At 45.3% G+C, this 12,741-nt stretch overlaps 1 protein-coding gene across 1 annotated transcript in view; it reads left to right on the top strand.

Moving 5' to 3' along the window:
• DENND2A (DENN domain containing 2A) overlaps positions 1–12,741 on the top strand; it is a 104,099-nt gene that overhangs the window by 16,701 nt on the left and 74,657 nt on the right. Inside the window, exon 2 of the mRNA XM_030308575.1 lies at positions 11,314–11,415. Coding sequence (XP_030164435.1) covers positions 11,342–11,415 — 74 coding nt within the window. The 5' untranslated portion in view covers positions 11,314–11,341. The remainder of the gene's footprint in view (positions 1–11,313; positions 11,416–12,741) is intronic.

Raw genomic sequence — 12,741 nt, 5'->3', positions numbered from 1 at the left:
ATGGGTGCTGCACAATGTATTGTAAGCTCTAGGGCTGTCCCAGAAAAAGTCAGATTTTTGAAAATCCACTGAAATCACAGTGGGTTCTGAAGGCAGTTGGAGCCCCTCTGGGGTTGGTGTTAACCGTTCAAGGCTGCAACCCATCATGTGAAACCCATTCTTGCCTGCAGCTGGTTCTCTGGCTCAGAGAAAGATGTGGGTTATCCTCCTGTAGTTCACTACTTCTGCAAGCACATCGGATTTTCTCTTTTTAAGTAGGCTCCATGCCCAGCGTGGGGCTTGAATTCACGACCCTGAGACCAAGAATCATATGCTCTATTAACTGAGCCAGCCAGGCGCCCCAGGCACATCAGATTTGCGGGGTGATCTTACACGAACACCTTTGGGCTGTTTGGTTATTCCAGCATCATTTATTTAAAAAGTCCATCTTTGGGGCGCCTGGGTGGCTCAGTCGGTTAAGCGTCCGACTTCAGCTCAGGTCACGATCTCGCCGTCCGTGAGTTCGAGCCCCGCGTCGGGCTCTGGGCTGATGGCTCAGAGCCTGGAACCTGCTTCTGATTCTGTGTCTCCCTCTCTCTCTGCCCCTTCCCCGTTCATGCTCTGTCTCTCTCTGTCTCAAAAATAAATAAAAACTTAAAAAAAAAATAAAATAAAATAAAAAGTCCATCTTTGCCCTAGTGATTTAAGATGCCACCTTTATCATATATAAAGTTATTTTTTTTTAATTTTTATTTATTTTTGAGAGAGAGAGAGAGTCTAGACAGAGTGCAAGCAGGGGAGGGACAGAGAGAGGGAGACACAGAATCCGAAGCAGGCTCCAGGCTCTGAGCTGTCAGCACAGAACCCGACGCGGGGCTCGAACCCACAAACTCTGAGATCATGACCTGAGCCAAAGTCAGAGGCTTAACCCACTGAGCCACCCCGTCACCCTTGCCATATATAAAGTTCTATGTGTGGCTAGGTCTAGCCTTTCTATTTTGTCCCACCAGTGTATTTATCTATTCTTATAGCGGTACCACACTGTTTTAGTTACAGAAGCTTTAGAGTACGTTTTAATATATGATCGTGGTCCCCAAACCCCACCTCCCCACACACATTCTTTTTTATTGTTCTTCTTTCATTTTTCTTTTTATTTTTCTTCTTTCATTTTTCTTAGCTCTTCTTGCATGTCTGGTATTCAGGTTTTAAAGTTTTCATTGTCCTCCTGGGAGGTTCTGGTGGAGGATCAGAGTGGGTTGGGGGTTGAGTTGTCTTTTGGACCTGGCTGTGCTTACTTACTTTAGTAAACTGGTTTTGTAAGATTCTGTTTTCTTTCAAATTCATGAGCATTTAAGACTTCTAGTGCCTGGATAGAACTTACTTTCCCTAAACCTTCCAAACAGCATTTTAAAGCAGTCTTTAATAGAGTGTTAGAACTTGGTAAACTTGGATGAAGGGTTTAATAAGGCTTTTCTGTAATATTCTGGCAACTGGGGGCACCTGAGTGGCTCAGTTGGTTAAGGTCCAGCTCTTGATTTCAGCTCAGGTCATGATCTCAGGTTTATGGGTTTGAGCCCCGCATTGGGCTGCACAGACAATGCAGAGTCTGCTTGGGATTCTCTGTCTCCCTCTCTCTCTGCGCCTCCTCCATGCATGTGTGCGCCCCTTCGCTCTCTCCCTCTCTCTCTCTCTCTCTCAAATAAATAAAAAAGTATTCTGGCAATTGTTCTTCAAACTTGAAATCATTTCTGAATAAAAAAAAATCTGTAAGGTCATTAGGCTTAGGGTAATATCTTAGTAAAAGCTTTCAGAAAATCTGCACAAAATGGGGCGCCTGGGTGGCGCAGTCGGTTAAGCGTCCGACTTCAGCCAGGTCACGATCTTGCGGTCCGTGAGTTCGAGCCCCGCGTCAGGCTCTGGGCTGATGGCTCAGAGCCTGGAGCCTGTTTCCGATTCTGTGTCTCTCTCTCTCTCTGCCCCTCCCCCATTCATGCTCTGTCTCTCTCTGTCCCAAAAAATAAATAAATGTTGAAAAAAAAAATTTTTAAAAAAAGAAAATCTGCACAAATTGTATTCACAGATTCTGCCTTGGTTCACATGTTGATTGACCCCTGCAGTGGAATCCAGCCACTCAGTTCAGTGTAACCTCCTTATGGAATCGGTGCTGCTTTTCATTCAGTGGTTTGTGCCTCTTTAAGTGTTTAGTCATCCTGAGATTATGCAAACATCTATGCAAAGGAAATTCAGCCCATCCTTCTAGCCCAGGCCCACAAAGGATTTTGCCTTCACTCTTTTGTATCAGAGACACTCTTGTGCGTCTTTCCCTCCAGCTTTATTGAGATATAATTGACCTACAACATTCTGTAAGTTTAAAGTATGCAACATGATGATATGATATACGTATACATTGTGAAGGTTAGTTAACACATCTGTCACCTCACAGTTAACTTGTGTGTGTTTGCAGTGAGAACATATAAAAGCTACTCCTTTAGCAACTTTCAAGTGCATAGTACAGTCTTGTTATGTGCATCTTCTTTCCTGTACAAGAATGAAAACTCTCAGAGGGCAAATCAATCTCTTTATTTTATATTTCTCTCAGGCTTCACTCTCGGTTTCCCTTGCAAAGCAGACACAACTATTAGTTGGAAGAATGAATTATAGGATTATTTTCCTGTTAACCATATGTTTCCATATAATCTCTCTTTGGACCCAGGGCAACATCTGTACTGGGAAGTGGCAGGCCAGAATACAAGTCTTGGTGGTCACTAAGGGAAAGGCGGTAATGAGAACAGTGTCACTTACCCTTTCATTTAGGAGGTAGCTGTGCCATAACAAAACAAGTGCTGGACTGATGGGTTCAGGCCAGCCCAGTGCCCAGCCACACTTGTGGCCATAAGGCAACCAGAGCCTTTTAAGGGGCGCCACAGGGCAGACTCAGACACCCACAGACAACAGGGTTTACATGTTCCCCATTATTTGTGACATTAATAGTAATGTGTGCTTATTATAGAAAGTTTGGAAATCTGTTTTTTGTTGTTGTTGAATTATAGGTAAGTATAGAGAATGGGAAAAAAATCATCCCAAGTTTCTTACCCAGTGACAACTGTTAATCATTTGTTACATTTACTTACAGTCATTTTCTTACACAGTTTTGGAAATTCCTTTTTAAGTTTATTTATTTTGGGGGGGGGGGAAGGAGGGTGAGAATCCCAAGCAGGCCCTGTGCTGTCAGTGCAGAAACCATCACGGGGCTTGAACCCACAAACGTGGAGATCATGACCTGAGCTGAAATCAAGAGTGGTCACTTAACCCCCTGAGCCACCCAGGTGCCCCTTTTACACAATTTGGAATAGGAATAGATTCTTCCTCCTCCTCTTTTTTTTTTTTAATATCTTATTCATATTGGACACAATATTTTTAATTTATTTTTTTAAATAAGAGCTTTATTGGGATATTTCACATACAGTACAGTTCATCCGTTTAAAGGGTACAGTTTAATGGGTTTTGGCATGTTTATAGAGTTGTGCAACCATCATCACAATCAATTTTAGGACATTTTTATCACTTTAGAAAGAAACCCCCAGCGCCTGGGTGGCTCATTCGGGTAATCATCGATTTTGGCTCAGGTCATGATCTCACTGTTCATGGGTTCAAGTCCTGCATCGGGCTCTGTGCTGACAGCTCAGAGCCTGGAGCCTGCTTCAAATTCTGTCTCCCTCTCTCTCTGCCCCTCCCTTGCTCATTCTCTGTCTCTCAAAAATAAATAACATTTAAAAAAATTAAAAGAAAGAAAGAAACCCCATACCCATTAGCAGTCACTCCTCTTTTTCTTGCCATATGCACCCTTGACCTAGGCAACCACTACTCTCCTCTCTGCCCTTACAGAATGGTAGTCTCCTTAAACATAATTTCATGTGCTCTATGATAGTCCGTCAAATAGCTATATTATAGTTTATGTTACTATTATATGGTCTGACATTTGAGTTATTTATACACCCGGGCACCCCATTTAGGATTATTTCTTAGGATAGATTCTCCAAATACAGAGGTATATCATCACAGACCATTAAAAAAAAAAAAAAAAAAGAGACCCACAAAAATGTTCAGTCTCCCTCCCAGCTCACTCAGCAAGCTGAGTGACGAAATTCGGCATGGCTGCAAAGCAGTGTAAAACAGTTGTTGATTTTGAAGAGCTGAAGGAGACAGACACTGAAAACAATGAGCTAGAGTCTGTTTCTAGACTGAATGAGATAGTATGAAGACACAGTTGTCGCATAAGAAGCACCAGATTTGGGTTCAAAACCTAGACCCGTTCCTGGCTCACTCATGAGTTGTTGTATGAACTTGAACAAATGACCTAACCTAATTGAGCCTCTATTTCCTATCAGAAAGATGGTAGGCACTTTGGCATTGACTTCTGTAGAGGTTAGAAGTAAGAAGCGGCTTCTGGTGTAGCCCAGGATAGAGAGAAAGAAGAGCAAGTTTAAATATTTGGGAGTTGAGAGGCGCCTGGGTGCTCAGTCAGTTAAACGCCCGACTTTGGCTCAGGTCTTACATGATCCCGTGTTCATGAGTTCGAGCCCCACATCAGGCTCTGTACTGACAGCTCTGAGCCTGGAGCCTGCTTCAGATTCTGTGTCTCCATTTCTCTCTGCCCCTCCCCCACTCACGATCTCTCTCTCTCTCTCTCTCTCTCTCTCTCTCTCTCTCTGTCTCAAAAATAAAAATAAACATTAAAAAAATATTTGAGAGTTGAAAGAAGTTGGAACCTGACTCCTCCCAGTTTGGTGACCTCTAATACACAAAAGGAACAAAAAAAGCTTAATTTTTGTTTTAATGAGGATAATACCACTGCATTGCAGGTTTATTATTTTTTTAGTAGGCTCTCTGCCCAACGTGAGGTTCGAACTCAACAACCCCCAGATTAAGAGTCACGTGCTCTACCAACTGAGCCAGTACTTTTTTTCTTACAAGAAAATATATTTACCAGAATTCAGATTCTTAAATCATATTTTGGCAGTGTGAGCATATTTCATAGCTTTTATAACTCATACTTTGATGATTTGTGGCAAACCCATAGGAACTTTTTTCCACAGCGGTGACACGGGTAGTTCTCAAGCATTCCCCCGGGAGGGCTGGCAGCACTAAAACCTTATACACTGTAGCTTAGTGCTCATATGCAAGATGGCCACCTAATTGTACTTTATCTCTTTTTACCTCGACGAAATACACAACCGAAAGGCAACATATGGAAGTATTTCTACATTGTGAGTGACGGAAAAAGCATGGGTTTGCAAATACTGTCAAGTGAAAATGTGTTTCCATTCTACTAAGGTGGCCAAATACATCGCTCTGTACATAAGAATGTTCTGCAGGTGTGAAACTCGGGTTTATGAAAGGAAGAAGAATAAAAATCTTTAACTGCCTCTGGCCACAGGAGCATCACAAAGTGTGTGCCTTCCTGCAATGTCAGGCTGTTCTGGCCACAAATTCCCAGTGGCTTCATTTGTCAGACAAACTGACAGGTGCAGGTCAGGCAAATACTGACCAAATTGTTAAAAGAAAATATCGTCAGTAACTGAGGAGTCAGACCGACAAAAAGTCTTAAAATGACTCAGGTTGTGCTTTTGGGCTTGAGGCCTCCTTTAGCGTGAAAATGAGCTTTTCATTTTCAAATGCTCATTGGAGCATTTACCCCTGGGTTCAAGGGACAGAGGCAACTAACTGTGGGCTGATAACTCCTCCACCAGATTTTGGAGCTGCTCCGAAATAGGCGCAAACGGACACACTGGAGTGAAAGGCCGCCTTACAAAGGAGAGGCCATAGGAGAGTATTTCTGTTGCCGACTGACGATGCAAGAGGCAGAAAGATAAATATGGTTTAGCAGCTCTGACACCGTCCCATGACCTCCCTGGGGAGCTTAGAGATGCATATTCCTAGGCCCTCCTGGCAGTATGATTCACTCTGTCTGGGGTGGGGGCCAGATCTCCTCATGATCTGCAGTTGTTCCTGCTTTTTGTTTTTAACTTTTTTTTTTTTTAATGTGAAACCTCATGGGTTTTTTTTTTTCTTTTCTTTTCTTTTAATTTACATCCAAATTAGTTAGCATATAGTGCAACAATGATTTCAGGAGTAGATTCCTTAGTGCCCTTACCCATTTAGCCCATCTCCCCTCCCATGCCCCCTCTAGTAACCCTCTGATGTTCTCCATATTTATGAGTCTCTTATGTTTTGCCCCCTCCCTGTTTTTATATTATCTTTGTTTCCCTTCCCTTATGTTCATCTGTTTTGTCTCTTAAAGTCCTCATATGAGTGAAGTCATATTATATTTTTCTTTCTCCGACTGATTTCACTTAGCATAATACCCTCCAGTTCCATCCACGTAGTTGCAAATGGCAAGATTTCATTCTTTTTGATTGCTGAGTAATACTCCATTGTATATATACACCACATCTTTATCCATTCATCCATCGATGGACATTTGGGCTCTTTCTATACTTTGGGTATTGTTGATAGTGCTGTTATAAACATGGGGGTTGCATGTGTCCCTTCAAAACACCACACCTGTATCCCATGGATAAATACCTAGTAGTGCAATTGCTGGGTCATAGGGTAGTTCTATTTTTAGTTTTTTGACGAACCTCCATACTGTTTTCCAGAGTGGCTGCACCAGCTTGCATCCCCCCCCCCTTTTTTTTTTAAGAGAGAGCGCTAGGAGAGAGAGGCAGAGGGAGAGGGAGAGAGAGAGAGAAATAGAGAGGGAGAATCCTAAGCAGGCACCACACACAGTTCAGAGCCCAAAGTGGGGCTTGATCCCATGACCTTGGGATCCTGACCTGAGCTGAAATCAAGAGTTGGATGCTCAACCGACTGAGCCACCCATGCACCCCTTATAATGTATTTTTTGATGGAGATAATAACTCACATAAAATTTACCACTTAGAAGTGTACAGTTTTGGGCATCTGGGTGGCTCAGTCCATTAAGCATCCGACTCTTGGTTTCGACTCAGGTCATGATCTCACGGTTTGTGAGTTCGAGCCCTGCATCGGGCTCTGCACTAACAGTGCAGAACCTACTTGAGATTCTCTCTCTCTCATTCTCTCTCTGCCCCTCCCTTGCTCGTGCTCTCTCTTTCAAAATAAATAAGTAAACTTTAAAAAAAGTGTACAGTTTAGTGACTTGTAGTATATTCACTGTGTTGTACAACTGTCACCGAATATTTCTGTCATCCCCAAAAGAAACCCTTACTTACATATCGGCAGTCAGTCCCAACTCCTCTTCCCTCTATGGACTTGCCTACCCTAGACATTTCGTATGAATGGAATCATACAACCTGTAGTGAAGACTACCTGGCTTCACCAGACTGGTTCCCCAAGTGGCAGTGGAGGAAAGAGCAGACAGGCAGGTGTGGGCAGGATCCTGGAGGAGCTGCTCTCCCCCTTCCTTTCCCTGGTGAGAGCGTGCAAACGCCCAAGCACGAGCAGGGGAGGGGCAGAGGGGAGGTGCCGAGCAGTCTCCAGGCTATCCGTGCAGAGTCTGATGCAGGGTTCGATCCCACAATCATGACCTGATCTGAAACCAAGAGTCGGACACTCATAGCTGAGCCACCCAGGCACTCCAGAGATACTTAGGTTTTAATTAATGATTTCACCTTTTAGTACTCCAAGGTCCTTAAGGAAAGTGTTTTCAGAGATCAAGCTGGAACTTCAAGCTTAGTGGATTAACGTAAGGGAATTAAAAAAAATTTTTTTTAACGTTTATTTATTTTTGAGAGACAGGGAGAGACAGAGTGTGAGCGGAGGAGGGGCAGAGAAAGAGGGAGACACAGAATCTGAAGCAGGCTCCAGGCTCTGAGCTGTCAGCACAGAACCCGATGCGAGGCTCGAACTCACAAACTGTGAGATCATGACCTGAACTGAGGTCGGACACTTAACTGCTTAACCGATTTAACCAAGGCGCCCCAACGTAAAAGAATTTTAAAATAATACAGGTTTTTGATCCGGTAATGTCAGTCTGGAGCAGTTACATTTTCTGTGGGCCTTTGAGACTGACCAGAAGCATCTCACTAAAAAATATATTCATGTACCACCCGTTATTTAGCTTCAGAATTTTGTCTAACATTTTAAATTGAATTAAAATGATCAGTACTAATTATTAGTACTAATTAAGCCCGTCTGATGAATGTCTCCATTGTATTTTTATGGAAAGCAATTGAGTGAGAAAATGTGTTTTTATTAGTCATACATTCATTATACCTCCTGGAAACCAGTCTGGATCACAAGGCCAGATTGCCCAGGAAGAAATAAAGAACGTTGGGTTGCGTAAGAAATCACCTGAGGCCTTTGCTTTACTGTATTGAAATGCAGCTTCCAGGCCATTGCCCAGACAGTTGGTTTGGTACATTGGACTGGTGCCCAGGAATCTACCTGTCTGACGAGGTCCCCTGGTTCCCAGATTCCCAGTGGACCACACTTGAAATCGCTCCATCTTGCAATCCCAGACCTATAAAGTGATAATGAAGTTATGGTAATTTTAAGTCAGAGAACTTCCCATCAACAAATTAGGCTGGGCTTGTCACCTAACTAATGACTTTTAAACAACACAGGTGAAAAGGGAAGGGTCATAGGTTTTTGGGGGCCGCATTTTCCATTCCTCTGTGAATTCAGAAATGCCAGCACGCTGATTGCTGAGTGGGGGACGTTCTTTGCCTTCTGAGTTCCAGCCCCTGAAGCTTCTTGGAATATGACATCAGCTATTTCTCCAAAGACCATGCGTTTAGCACTCAAAGCTGTTACTGCCCCATGGGAATCGTCTTCACTTCAGTACCGTATTAAGTGCTTCTTGTGACTTCAACCTCAGAGTCCATATGTGGTTCTCCATGCAGGAGACACAGTGGCCTTTGTCCCTTTTGGAAAAGCTCTGGCTTTCTGGGAAGTATAGGGAAATTGTTCTCTTTGGGGAGAGCTGGATGCCAGGGCCGATAGTGACCCAAGCACAGTCCCGGGTGTTCTCCCTGAGGGCACACTCCCTGTCTTCCTCATCCTTGAGGCCCAGAGCGTCCTGCACAAAGCCTGGCACCTCGTTGTAGTGCCAGGGAAAGGGGGTGCCAGCTTGAAAGAAGAGGGTAGGTGGACAGAGCAGCTGCTCACGGGGAACAAGGCTGCATCCCTGCGGTCGGTCTGTGTGGAGGCAGAATGCAGGCATGAAGGGGGTGGCGGGGGCGGCCACTGTCCTTGCCGTCTGACAGGCCTTGCGCCAGATTCAGGACAGAAGGGCAGTGTCTTTCAGTCCGGCCAAATGGAGAGGCTCCAGAGTTGTTGTTTTTTTTTTTTTTTAATTTTTTAAATTGTAGTATAGTGGACCAGAAGCTTTGTGGAACTTACGAGAGGGGCAATGAGTTCCTTCCTGTCTCTGAAAGGCCCTTCAGTGCTCTTTTCCATAAGAGGAGAGGAGAACCCTGGGTCTGGCTATCTTAAAGAGCTGGGCTTGGGGCGCCTCGGTGGCTCAGTTGGTTGAGTGTCCGACTCTTGATTTCAGCTCAGATCATGATCCCACAGACGTGGAATCGAGTCCCACATTGGGCTCTGTGCTGAGCATTGAGTCTGCTTAAGATTCTTTCTCTCACTCTCTCTCTCTCTCCCACTCTCTCTCTCCCTGTGCCGCCTCTCCCCCACTTGTGCTTGCTCTCTCACTCATTCTCTAAGAATCTTAAAAAAAAAAAAAAAAAAAAAAAAGAGCGGGGCTTGCTTCCAGCATGGCCATCCCCCAAGCTGCAGGGTGCCACATGACTGGTAAGGGGCAGTTGAGGTCTGTGCGAAGGCCTGAGCCTCTTTCCTCCTCCCCAAACGCACACCTTCTTGGACCGACCAGTCTGTTCCCTTCCTGTATTTTCAGCTTACCAGTCCTACCCTGCTTCTTTTTAATTTGTTACCCACACTCACTCTCCTTTTTCTCTTCCTCCTGCTGGCCTCCCTCTCCTTGTTCCCGGGAGTTATATGGATGTCTTGAAGCCTAGCCCTTTGATTTCTTGTAGGAAGGGGATGCCCAGGCCAGGAGTTTGGGCAGCCCACCCTGTCACCTGGCAGATAAACTCTCCTGGGAGAGGGGATGGGAATTTCGGAACTTTAGAGGAATTCAGAAGAGGAAGTCCCTGGAGGGTCAGTGGGAAAAAAATGTGAATCTCCAATATCTCAATACTCCTTGAAACTCTAGTCAAAGAATTACCTCGTCCCCCTCGGGAGGGATGGGGACGAGGTAAATGAATTGCATAGCCCATCCTGTTGGCATTCTCTGATGGGCCTCATCTTCCAAACCACATCCACCTGAGCAATGTCCATTTGTCCTCGTGTTGAGAGACCCAGAGTTCTATAGGGACTTGCTGTTGAAATCATACATTTTATTTTATTTTTTAATTTTCTTAACATTTATTTATTTTTTGAAAGACAGAACATGAGTAGGAGAGGGGCGAGGGGCAGGGGGGAGACACAGAATCTGAAGCAGGCTCCAGGCTCAGAGCCGTCAGCACAGAGCCTGACGTGGGGCTCGAACTCAGAAGCTGTGAGATCATGACCTGAGTCAAAGTCGGACGCTTAACAGACGGAGCCACCCAGGTGCCCCGAAGTCATACATTTTAATCAGCCACTTCACTTCAGTTGAATGTCAGGCTCTGGCATATTGTGCAACCACCATGGCGCTGAGGCAGCTGCTTTGGTATCCACATGGTCCTGATTATTTTTCAGGTCTAAGGTGCCCCGTGGGATTCCTGGGTTTGCCAGAACCACCTAGTTTCCCTTAGACAGATGACCCTAGGGGTTACATGTTTCCTCCCCTGGGTTTGCGGCTGCTGGGAGAGGTCCTTCCTGCACGGTTCCAAAGCCAAGGACGCTGTGGGTGCGTGCTCCTCGTGAGGGCCAGCGCAAAAGTACCTCTGTGCAGATGTTTCTGCTTTGGCACCTAGTTTATTTCTTGTTTCAAGTAAAGTAACAACTCGTTTCTTCTTTGGGGACCTTTAGCTCATTACGGGTTCTTAGGCTGAAAGTGTCACGTTGAGCTGGTATCTGTTTTGCTTACACACACACACACACACACACACACACACGAGATTGGCATGGGGTCTGGAGGTGAAGAGGCTGGTATGGGGTCTGAGCCCAGGTGGACCTCAGGATTCTGTGCCCTTGCGCCCTCCCCTGGGTCCGGGATTCTGAAGGGTGTGTTCCAGTCACACATACCCCCGCCCCACTCCGGGGCTGGACTCTATCAGGGATAAATAGTTCAGGGTGTGGGCCCTAGATCTGCCGTGGTGACTCACCAAGTGTGCATCCCTGTTCCCCCAGGCGACTTGGAGCTCCTCTTGGTGCTGACATGATGACAGTGTGCAGGCCGGCCAAGGGCAGCCACAGCCAGACTGAAAACCTGAGCTACAAATTGGCTGACAAGTAAGAGTTTTTCTCCCCCGAGAGTGTAGGAATTGGCCTGGATTCTCAGTTTCCTTCCTTTCTCTGTCTCCTTTCCCTCCTCTCTGACCTCACTTCCTTGGACCAAGGAGGAGTTCTTTTCCCGGTCATTGTGATGCGCCTCCTGTACATCCTCCCCAAGGCGCTGCAGGACCTGAGGCCAAAGTGGTCAAGGGAAGGTCTGACTGATGTCCAGTTGTCGAGAGGACAGACGCATGGCAGCTTCAGGCCTCTCCCCGATACGCTTCCCAGCCCAGGATTTATTTTTCTAACTAGTAGGATGCACGGGTATTTGAATTATACTTGCACCGTAAAGCTTTACAGCTGCATCTGTCCGCAAAGCCAGCTTTGCCCATTTTATCTCAGCAATGCTGTTTTCTGTCCAGATGGAGCCCTTTCCTCTGATTGTCTCATTCTTCAGAGGGGTTGATGACCGCTGGGCTGTTCACAGCTCTGCACCCCAGGCCCGAATCCCTTCTGGAGCCATAGAGTCCTGGAAACAGGACCTTGAGAAACTCTTGGGTGCGGCAACTGTGTGGAGAAGGCACTCTGCATCTGGTTTCACCACCCCTGCCTCTCTTGCTTGAGCTTCGTAAATCCAGTGCAGTCTTCCAGCAAGCCATCCTTTCTCCTTTTCAGAAGTTTTTACATAGGGCCTCAGTGATTGTGAGGTCACTCCAGATGTTTGGGATCTTAGACAAGAGCGGTAATCACTACAATAACACTGCTTGCCCGGGGCTTCTGGGTGGCTCGTTTAAGTGCCGACTTCGGCTCAGGTCATGATCTCGCGGTTTGTGAGTTCAAGCCCCACGGCAAGCTCTGTGCTGACAGCTCAGAGCCTGGAGCCTGTTTTGGATTCTGGGTCTCCCTCTCTCTCCGCCCCTCCCCCACTCGCATTCTGTCTCTCTCCCTCTCTCTCTCTGTCTCTCTCAAAAATAAATAAACTTAAAAAAAAAATTTAAAAACACTGCTTGCCACGTAGTAATATCACAACCTACACTGTGTGCTATAATGTGGGAACATTACCAATATTAACTCATCCATTCATTCGTTTTGTAAATATTGACTACCAACTGTGTACTAGGCACAGAACACAAGATAAATTTGGCCTCTGCACCATTCAAGTTGCAGTCTAGAGAAGGGAGGGAGGTTTCTTATTTTAAAATGAAAAAAAAATGGAGCCAAGATTGAAACTGAGGTCCCTCTGACTCAAAAGCCATATTTATTTGCTGTCAATGATGTTTAACAGTACATATGATATTAATGATTATTATTCTATCATGCACTGTCTTTTTTTTTAAGTTTATT

This window comes from Lynx canadensis, chromosome A2, assembly GCF_007474595.2.
Source record: "Lynx canadensis isolate LIC74 chromosome A2, mLynCan4.pri.v2, whole genome shotgun sequence".
Taxonomy (NCBI): domain Eukaryota; kingdom Metazoa; phylum Chordata; class Mammalia; order Carnivora; family Felidae; genus Lynx; species Lynx canadensis.
The sequence above is the reverse complement of the archived record's forward strand: the minus strand, read 5'-3'. Positions and strand labels throughout refer to the sequence as shown.